The sequence below is a fragment of the Nannospalax galili genome, unplaced genomic scaffold, assembly GCF_000622305.1.
Source record: "Nannospalax galili isolate Female #2095 unplaced genomic scaffold, S.galili_v1.0 scaffold886, whole genome shotgun sequence".
Lineage (NCBI taxonomy): Eukaryota > Metazoa > Chordata > Mammalia > Rodentia > Spalacidae > Nannospalax > Nannospalax galili.
Window position 1 is genome coordinate 241035 of NW_008355971.1, and position 10643 is coordinate 251677.

Genomic DNA, 10643 nt, shown 5'->3' on the forward strand with positions numbered 1-10643 from the left:
TACTGACATTGTTAGCTGCCATGTGGGTCAGAACCAGGGTCCTCTGAAAGAGCAGCCAGTGCTCTTCAGTCCTGAGCCATCTCTCCAACCACAAAACAATTTTCTTTTAAGGCGGGGTCTCCCTGTAGCCCCAGCTGGCCTGAACTGTCTTTGTACACCAGGCTGGCCTAGATCTCAGAGATTTGCCTGCCTCAGTTGGGAATAAAGAGCGTTCACTACCACGCCCTGCCCCAATCCCTCCCTCCCTCTCTCCCCCCTTCCTGTCTCTCCCTTCTCTCTCTCTCTCTCTCTCTCTCTCTCTCTCTCTCTCTCTCTCTCCCTCCTCTCTCTCTCTCTCTCTCTCTCTCTCTCTCTCTCTCTCTCTCTCTCTCTCTCTCTCTCTCTCCCTCTCCCCCTCTTTCTTTGAGACAGGGTCTTCCTGTAGCCCCAGCTGGTCTGGAACTCGCTATGTAGACCAGGCTGGCCTCACAGATCTCACAGAGCTCCTCCTTCCTCTGCCTACCAAGTGCTCAGATTAAAGGCGTGTGCCATCACGTCTGGCTCTTATTTTATATCCCATAATACATATTTCTGGTTTCACATTATTTATTATTTATTTGTCTGTGGTCTCCCAATACCTAAATAACAGCCCAGGTCCCGGCATCTCCATTACGTGGTTCCTACAAACTTCACCTATCACTCCCTGATCTCCTTCAGCCCACACCATTCACAGAAATTAGTAGCTCAGATTAACATGGGTCCTCCGTGCAATTTCGAGAAGTCCTCTTTCTGCTTCTCTGGAACCATCAAACCGGTTTTAGAAATCACCCCCTTTCGATCACTTTCTAAATTCCTGGTCTCCACCCATAAGACTACCCGACCCGCTTTGAGTCTTCAACACATCCCTTTCAAGTCTTCTGCACTGAGTAACACAGAGCCAAACTCATTCCCAAAACAAAGCCACAACGGCGGCCCCGGAAGTCTGTTTCTGCATCCTTCCTGGGCTCACTAGCATTCCCTGAAGACTATGGATCGTGGCCAAGCAAAGGCTGAGCTCCCAGAGTTGACTTTTGAATAGTCCACCAAGCAATTTCCATGGCTCTGAACTACAAGTCCCAGAAGGCTTAGTGGTGAGAGCAACTGTCCTATGCAAATCTCTACACCAGCTTTCAGAGATGGTCCAGCGTCTACGGGCAGTGCTGAGGGACCAAAATGTAAGTCAATTTCAAACGCGTTGGCGCGGTCTTTTTCGGAAACCACTTCCGGAGGCTGACTCAGGGCTTCTTGAACCCTTCGGGGTGCGTTTCAAAGAGCGGCACGATCCTTTCCACGGCGCTTCAGCTGAGCGCGGATAGAAACTATCTGGTTCATCCGTAGTTCGTCTCTGACTACGTTTCCTAGAAGCCTCCTCGGCTTCTCGCGGGAATTCAGTCACGCGCTGGCGGGACCTCAGGGCTTCCCTGGCAACTGCATCGGCTCGGTGAAGGGCTGTACCGCTTCGGAAGCGTGGAAGGCCTGAGGTGAGGAATCCAGGGGAGGGCGGGGCTAGAGCTGCAGCCCGGGCTTTGTGCAGCCGGGTTGAAGTGGAAATTGTGCGCTTAGTTTGTGAGGAGTGATCGTGCAGTTATACTGTGTTTCTGATGAGCGTGTGCGTCTAATGTAACACCGTGTGCACCACCCCGTGGTGTGTGTGTGTCTGTGTGTGTGTGAGAGAGAGAGAGCGAGCGAGCGAGCGAGCGAGCTGGGGATCACGTGCCGTATTGTGTGTGCCTGTGGAGTGTTTGTGACTGGTTGGATGTTTGTCTCTGGAGTGGTGTGCGATTGCCTGACGTTGTGACCATGTGCAGCAGAGTACAGTTGGGATACCTGTGCATACTGTGGTTACATCTATGTGAATGTTGCTAGTTTGTGATCATGACTGACCGGGTGGGGGTGTGCCGTGCCTGTACTGATGCAGTTGTGACTGTGGAGGGTTCCTTTGGGAAACGGACGGCTTTGCTCATGGACCCCTTGGAGTCCTTGAGTGTGTGGTCCTGTTGGCTTTGGTATAAGTTTCTTAGAGCCGAATGCCCCTATTGTGGGTCTGTGATTGAGGTATGTAAAGTTTTGTATGAATACCTCTGTATGCATGATACTTTTCCTCATTTTAGAACTTCATGTGAATGCTGGCATGCTTTCCTTTGCCCTTTAATTATGATTATTTGTACAACCTGTTTCTGCGACTCATTCATATCAAGTACAATATCGGCCTGTTCAGTTTCTTTGCTATTTGGGATCCCAGGATTTGAAGTATACTGCACCTATTCATCTTTCCTGTTAATGCTAGACATTGGAGTGTTTCAGATTCTTAGTATTATGAACATACTATCATGAACTTTAAAATTTTTAACATAGGATACACCTGCTTCAGTTTGTCCACCGCTTTACTAAATGGTGCAAAATGTACCAGAGTGTGTGACAGATAAATGCTTACAGAGCAAGTGTGCCATATCCGTATCAAAAAATGGTTTAAAATGTGTGGCTGTGGGTTTGTTTGTCTTTATCATTTATTTACTTATATTTTATTTGTTTGGTCTTTTTTTGAGCCAGGACCTCCCTGTAGCCCCACCTGGCCTGGAGCTTACTATATAGACCAAGCCAACCTTCAACTCACAGAGATCTGCTTTCCTCTGCATTCTGAGTGATGATATTAAAGGTGAGCACCTTTACGCCCAGCAAAACATTAAAAAGTCTTTTAGGAGACTGGAGAGATGGCTCAATGGTTAAGACCACTGGCTGCTCTTGCAGAGGACCTGGGCTAATTCCCAACACCCATATAGCAGCTAACAAGCATCCATAAACTCCACCATAACTCCAGTTCCAAGGGATCTGATGCCCTCTTCTGACCGCTGAGGGCCTTACATGACATGGTTGCACTTATCATACATACAGGCAATACACTCATACATAAAGAAATAAAAATAATAAATAAAATATTTCAAAAGTCTTTTGCCAGATGACGTGGTATATATACACCTTTAATCTTAGGCAGAGGCAGATGGTTCAAGCCAGCTTGGTTTACCTAGTGAGGTGGAGGCCAGCCAGGGCTACATACTGAGGCCCTTTCTCAAAAAAGAAGAGTCTTTTATGTCTTGTATGCAGATGCAGGAGGTGAGTTCACTCTAGCCTTAGACTTTGTCTCAGAAAACCAAGGGCTGAGACTGTGTTAAGTTTTGGATGGGGCAGGGTGGTTCAAGGAGTTCACCGAGGACTAGGGAGTTTATTGGAAGTTATTAATGTTAGGGACAGAGGGAGGGGCAATAGTGGGGGTAGGGGGATGATGCTCCAAGGATAGTTCAGGCCCCAGCACTAGAGACAGTGTGGTGGGGTCTCTGAAGGGAATCAGAGCCCACATAGCAAAAGTAGACATCTGTTCTTATAGCTGTCTGAGATGAGGTGATTCACAGGAGTCTGCAGCCAGAGTCTCTGATTCCCAGGCAGGAGGCAGCAAAGGGGTTGGGGAGCAGGATCTGTGTGACACCAGTACCCCCTTTGATCTCTTTGTTAGCTAGAGACTCTGTTGCTGTAGGGTGTCTCTATCTGAGAGGAGGCCAGAACAGAGGCTACATTGTAACATTGCATTCTGATAGGATGTAGCTATGTGGTAGAATGCTTGCTTACTGTGTACAAGGCTCTGGTTTCAATCTTGAACCCTGCAAAAAAAAAAAAAAAAGTGTGGTTTGAATAAATTGTTGTGGGTTGCAGCATATAGAATAGCATGCACGATGGCTATATCTGTGTAAAAATCTCTGAGGTAAGTATAAAACCTTTTTCATAGCAAGTGAGGTAGCGCACACCTTTAATTTCAGCACTTGGGAGGGTAAGGCAGGAGGATAATGAAGTTGAGGCCATACTAGACTACATAATAAGACTGTGTCTCCCCAAAGACCAAATCATATGGCTGTTATGGATATTCTACCATATTTTTGATGAATATATGAATTCTCTTGGGTAAATACTTAGAAGTGGGATTTCTAGATTATATATTGGAGGTCTGTTCAATAGATACTGCCCAAATTCTCAGGTGATTTTTCCCGTGTATGCTTCTCTGCAGCAGTATGGGAGAGTCCTTTTGCCCACATCCTTTGAGTTATGTGATATTGTGAGCTCAACTATCTCTTGGTGGTATGGTGGAATTTCATAGTAGTTCTTATTTTCATTTCTTAATATATTATGCTGTTCAGTATATTTTGCTATGTTTTACGGTCATTTGTTTTGTTTATTTGTTTTTGAGACAGGCTCTTCCTGTAGCGCCTGCAGTTTGCTGTGTAGACGAGGATGGCCTCAGTCTCACAGAGAACCACCTGTTTCTGCCTCTGGGGTTCTGGGATTAAAGGTGTGCACCAGCATGCCCAGCTTATTTCTTTATTTAAAAATAGTTTTGTTGGGGCTGGAGAGATGGCCCCAACTGACTGCACTGACTGCTCTTGCAGAGGACCAGAGTTCAATTCCCAGCACCCACATGGCGGCTATGAACTGTTCTTAACTCCAGTTCAAGGGGAATCCGAAGCCCTCTTTTGACCTCCGAGGCACTGCACAACATGGGTGCACTCACATACTTGCAGGCAATATACTCATACACATAAAAATAATAAAATATTTTTAAAAAGTTTTATTATAGTAATTCCCTTTGTGTACGTGTGTAAGCGTACATGCACACATATGCCACAGTGTACATGTGGGGGTTAGAGGACAACTTGCAGGAGTTGGCTTTTTTCCTCCACCATGTGTGGCCCAGGAATTGACAGTTGTTATGCTTGGCAGCAGGAAGCACCTTTTATCTCTTGAGCCATCTTGCCGGCCCTCTCTCTTGTTTTATTTCTAAATTTTTAAAAAACTATATTTTTATTTTATGTATATCAGTGTTATGCATACATGGATATAAATACACATGTGTCATGCAGTGCCCTTGGAGGACAGAAGAAGATGTCAGATCTCCTAGAACTGGAGTTACAGATGGTTGTTAGCCACCATGTGGATGCTGGAATTTGAACCCGGATCTTCTGAAAGAGTAGCCTGTGCTCTTAACTGCTGAGCCATCTCTTCAGCCCCTATTTCTGAAAAAAATTTTAAGACATTTCTATTTATGTTTATCGTGTGTGTGTCTGTGTGTGTACTGTGTGTGTATAGGACCCATGAAGGCTAGAAGAGGGCATTGAATCTCCTGGAACTGGAGGTACAAGTGTTTGTGAGCTACCTGATGTGGATGCTAAGACCTGAACACTGGTCCTGTGTAATCATGTAAATTTGTAGTCCCAACAGTAGGGAAGGTGATGCAGGAGAGTTGTGAGTTCTAAGTCAGATGGGGCTACAAGGCAAGGAAGGCCCAGCCTCAAGAAAGAAAAAAATCTTTTTTTACTATTTCCATTGTGAGCCCTGAATTCCCATATACTTTTTAATTTGAAAAGATTTCTCTGTCATATACCTATAATTTGTACTTTGAGTGTGCCCCCACCTGTCCCTTCTTTGCCTTTCCCCATGGATTGTTTTTTTTTTAAGAAAATTATTTTTTCTTCCCTTTGAAGGAGGTGCACTTTTTCTTTTTTCTTTTTTTGCCTTTTTGAGACAGGGTCTCCCTGTACCTGCAGCTGACCTGGAACTCGCTATGTAGACCAGGCTGGCCTTAAACTCACAGTGATCCTCCTGCCTCTGGCTGTCCCCCACCCCCATAGATTCTTAACCCAGGTGCTGACAGTGCAGTTGTGAAAACCAAGACACTTACACTAATGCAGTCTGTTTGTTTTTTTTTCCAGGTTAAGTAATAAAAATTTATTAAGAATTCCTGAAATGGTGGAATACCACACTATATCCCAGACTGTATCCCACACTAATACAGGTTTTTGTGTATGTTTATGCTTTTAATTTTTTTTTTTTTTTTTGGTCTTTTTTGAGACAGTGTCTTCCAGTAGCCCCAGCTGGCCTGGAACTCACTATGTAGACCAGGCTGGCCTTGAACTCACAAAGATCCACCTGCCTTTGCCTCCCAAGTGCTGGGATTAAAGGCGTGCACCACACACCGGCTGTTTTTAATTTTTTAACTTATATTTTATGTATGAGTGCTTTGCCTGCATGTATGTAAGTGCACCTATGTCATGCAGTGCCCTTGGAGGCCAGAAGAGGGCATCACATCCCCTGGAACTGGAGTTACAGATGGGTGTTAACCACTTTGTGGGTGCTGGGAACTGAACCCATGTCCTCTGCAAGAGCAGCCAGTGTTCTCTTAACTGCTGATCCATCTCTCCAGCCCATCTTTTGATTCTTTACAGGGTATCACTTTGTAGCTTGGATTTCCCTGAAACTTACTATGTAGAACAGGCTGCCTTGTACCTGCAGTAATCCTCCTGTGTCTTGCAATGCCCACAGAGATCAGAAGAGGCTGTCGGATCCCCTGGAACTGGAGTTATGGACAGTTGTTAGTTGCCATGTGGGTGTTGGGAATCGAACCCAGGTCCTCTGCAAGAGCAACCAGTGCTCTTAACCATAGGGCAATCTCTCCAACCCCCATCTTTTGCTTCTTAAACCACCAGTACATATACCTTCAGTTCCAATCCAAAACTACAAGTTTCTGTCAAAACTGTGAAGTATCTGAGGGTTTACCCTTCTTATGAGCTAATAAGTTAGTTTGGTGCATTTTTGTATTTGTTTGTTTGTTTTTAGACAGGGTAGCCCCAGCTTGCTGAAACTCTGTAGACCAGCTGGCCTTGATCTCACCTAGACTTTTGAACCACTTTGTCTTTAGCAATTAATCATTTAGAATTTGCCAGGTGTTGACAGCTGGAGAGATGACTCAGTAATTAAGAGCACTGGCTGCTCTCACAGAGGACCCAGGTTTGGTTCCCAGAACCCAAATGACAGATAACAATCTTTAACTCCAGTTCCAAGGGATCTGATGCACTCTTTTGACCTCTACAGGCATTGCAAGACATGGGTGCACCTACATACATGCAGGCACTACACTCATATACATAAAATAAAAATAAGATATGCCAGGCATGGTGGCGCATGCCTGTAGTCCCAGCACTTGGGAGGCAGAGGCAGGTGGATCTCTGTGAGTTCAAGGCTGGCCTGGTCTACATAGTGAGTTCCAGGACAGCTGGGCCTACAGGGAGACCCTGTCTCAAAAAGATCAAAATAAATAAATAAATAAATAAATTCTCATTAGAAGTCCCCTGTGGTATAGCAGACCAATTCTTTTATACTTGGCCCAATTAATGTCTATCTTGAGCATTCTGTTCTTGGGAGAAGGGCGGTGATGATCAGGAGGACCACATTGGTTATTTGGGAAAATATTGAGCTGGCCAGGGGGCTCTGCACTGGAGTTAAATTCCCCAACCAGAACCCGAGATGGGACATCAATACTGAAGTCTATGGGGAACATGGCAGGAGCTGAGAGATGAATGCATTGGTTTCTTGATCTCAAAATATCAGTGAGGCCTTTAATATCCAACTAGGAGGGGATGAAGGTTCACCTGATTTTTTTTTTTTTTTTTTTTTTTGGTTTTTTTTGGATAGGGTCTCCCAGTAGCCCCAGCTGTCCTGGAACTCACTATGTAGACCAGGCTGGCTGTGAACTTACAGAGATCTGCCTGCCTCTGCCTCCGGAGTGCTGGGATTAAAGGCGTGCACCACCACGCCTGGCTGGATATCTTTTTTTATAGAAAAAGGAATGGCTGTCCACATTTAATCTGTGAGATATATGAATCCCACAGGGCTGTATCCTGATGGGGGATGGGTTTTTTGTTTGTTTTTTTTTTAATCATGAGGCTGAGTTCACCAGGGTAGCCAAGTGACTTTGCCACCATCATGGCTGGTGACCTCACTAAGATGGAGGCAGCCACATGATCTGGTCACCATCTTGGTTAGTAACATTTTCAAAATGCCAGCCATGTGGCATAAGTCAAAAATGGTGATGCTCAGAAACTTACCCGTACTCCTGAGGTCCGGGGATCAGGATAACCTGGGAATTCCCTGGGCTGCAGGCATTTGATTATATGTCCTAATTCTTTATTTTTCCATTTTGATTTTCACCTTGAATTCTTAGTGGGAGTTTAAATTTAACATTGTTTTGACCTATTTTTAAAGGAATTATTTTGGGTTTTAACTTCTTCTTTGGTATACTTAGTAGTTTCTAAAAATGACTGAAATTTTTTTACATTGTCTCACATGATCTTTCATAGTTTTTATGGAGGACTATTTTGGGTTTTGACAGTGTATGACATATTTACCTGTTTTTAAAGCGATTATTTTGAATTTTGGCATCTTTTATATGGTATATTTGCTGGTTTCCAATAGTGACTATTTTGTGGCTGGAGAGATGGTTCACTGGTTAAGAGCATACTAACTGCTCTTAGAGAAGACTCGAGTTCAGTTCTCAGCACCCACATGGCAGCTAACAACCATCTGTAACTCTAGTTCCAGGGGATCCAACACCATCTTCTGGCCTCTGCGGGTACTGTACGACATGGGAGCACTTGCATACATTGCAGGCAAACACTCATGTACATAATGAATGAATGAATGAATGAATGAATGAATGAATGAATAAAAAATTTTAAATATATAAAAGTGACAATTTAAAATTCTTACATTATTTTGCATAATATATTTGTCAGTTTCTAAAGGGAAATACTGAGGTCAGGCCCCAGCCAATGGGGAAAAGACTTAGTCTTCTTGTGTTAGGGTTAAAGTCCACCAAGCTTCTAGTCCTGTGTGCTTGCTGGATCTGACTGACCATGCAGGACACCCTTTTGCAAAAGTAAAATTTGCCTTGCTGAATTACTTTTGTTTTGTCTGCATGTTCTTTGTGTGGTATTGATGGGGTCCCTGGACCTCATTTTATTTCTTAACACCAAGACTGGGGAGGTAGAGGCAGGAGGAGCAGAAGTTCAAGGTCATCCTCAGCTACATAATAAGTTTGAGGCCAGCCTGGACTACGTGAGACCCTGTCACAAAAAAATAATTTTATTTTTCTATTTTTAATTTTGTTTTTGTGTTTTGAGACAGTCTCACTGTGTAGGTCTGACTGGCCTGGTATTCTCTGTATAGCCCAGGGTGGCCTCAAACTTGTGACAATCCTACTGCCTCAGCCACCTGAGTGCTCAGATTACAGATACACACCATCATGCTCAGTTTACAAAAGAATATTTGTGTATGTGAGTATGTTTGTGTGTGCAGAAACCGTATATATCTTGAGCAGACCCATCATGTTCCAGTCCAAAGCCTGGCTCTTTGGAATTAGGCATGATGAGTGATTTGTCCATTCTTCCTAATTTGTGGGGGTGAGTGAGACAGGAATGATCATTGAGAGAGCTGAGTCACGTGGGGTCTCATGGGTCTTCTTTTGCCTCTCCCAGCTTAGCCCTCTTCCAACAGAGCAGCACAGAGGAGGCCCTTCTCTACAGCTGCCAAGCCATGGCTCAGGTGAGATGCTGCTTCTGTTTATCCGAAGAAAGCCATCTTTATTTTTCGGACAAATAAATATTTGCTTTCTTTTCTTTATCATGATGCTTTTTTGGTTTAAAACAAACCCAGAACCTTCAATTTAGTTATAAGCAGAGCTAGAGTATTCTCACCCTTACTATAAAGGAAAGGGTCTCTAGTACACTGCTTCAAAAAACTTTCTGTTGGGCCGGAGAGGTGGCTCAGAGGTTAAGAGCACTGGCTTCTTTTGCAGAGGACCCAGTTCAGTTTCCAGCATCCAGATAACAGCTACTAACAACTTTCTGTAGCTCCAGTTACAGGGGATCAATTCCCTCTTCCTGCCTCCACAGGCATTGCATGCTTGTGGTGTACTTCATACATGAAGGCAAAACACATACATAAAATGCTAAATGATTAAAAATTATTTTTGTTTATTTTTAAATAAAGATTTCTGTTGGGGCTAGAGAGATGACTCTGGTTTAAAGGCACATTGGTTGTTCTTGCAGAAGACCTGGGTTCTAATCCCAGCACCCACATGGAAGCTAGCAACTGTCTGTAACTCCAGTTCCAAGGGATCCTACGCCGCCTTCTCTCCTCTGCAGGCACTGCATGACACAGGTGCACTTACACACATGCAGGCATAATATTCATGCACATAAAATAAGAGAAAAAAGAAAAGTGTTTAGGTACTCATTGTTTGAATTTCTCCAATCGTACATGACCATGAACTAGCAGTGCATGGTAACTCAAGTATGTAATCCCAGCACTCAGGAGGTAAGGCAGGTCAATCGTCATGAGTGCAAGGTCAGTCTGTACTACAGAGTGAGACCCAGTCTCAAAAACAAACAAACATACAAACAGGTATTGCCAAGAACTGATAGCCAAATGTGTTATTTTTCTTTTGGCATTGGGTTTCCCTGCGGCCCTATGGCCTGAAGCTCCCTGTGTAGACAAGACTGGCCTGGGTCTCATAAAGATCTGCCTGCCTCTGCCTCCCAAGTGCTGGGATTCAAGGTGTGGGCCACCACGTTCAGCCCAGTGGAGGATTTCTTAAATGCAGGCAGCTTTGTCTAGAGGAAACAGTGACACGGAAGCACAGTGGTTTGGTCATAGTCCTCCCCTCCGTTCCGGGTGTTCCTTTGCTCACTGTATTAACTTCCTGCACCTTAACCTTTCTTACACAAAATACTACTTATTCTTCCCCC

The 10643-nt window shown here is 44.3% G+C and overlaps 1 protein-coding gene across 7 annotated transcripts in view; it reads left to right on the top strand.

Annotated features, from left to right (window-relative positions):
- LOC103750685 (zinc finger protein 260) overlaps positions 1-10643 on the top strand; it is a 42424-nt gene that overhangs the window by 21805 nt on the left and 9976 nt on the right. For 3 of the 7 annotated variants that reach the window (XM_029556535.1, XM_029556540.1, XM_029556541.1), the window contains exons 1-3: positions 1178-1499; positions 2569-2674; positions 9372-9438. In XM_029556535.1, coding sequence (XP_029412395.1) covers positions 9430-9438 — 9 coding nt within the window. In that variant the 5' untranslated portion in view covers positions 1178-1499; positions 2569-2674; positions 9372-9429. Of the gene's footprint in view, positions 1-1177; positions 1500-2041; positions 2061-2564; positions 2675-9371; positions 9439-10003; positions 10057-10643 lie in introns of those variants that run through there. The other 4 variants (XM_029556536.1, XM_029556538.1, XM_029556542.1 and 1 more) reach the window with 4 other exon arrangements.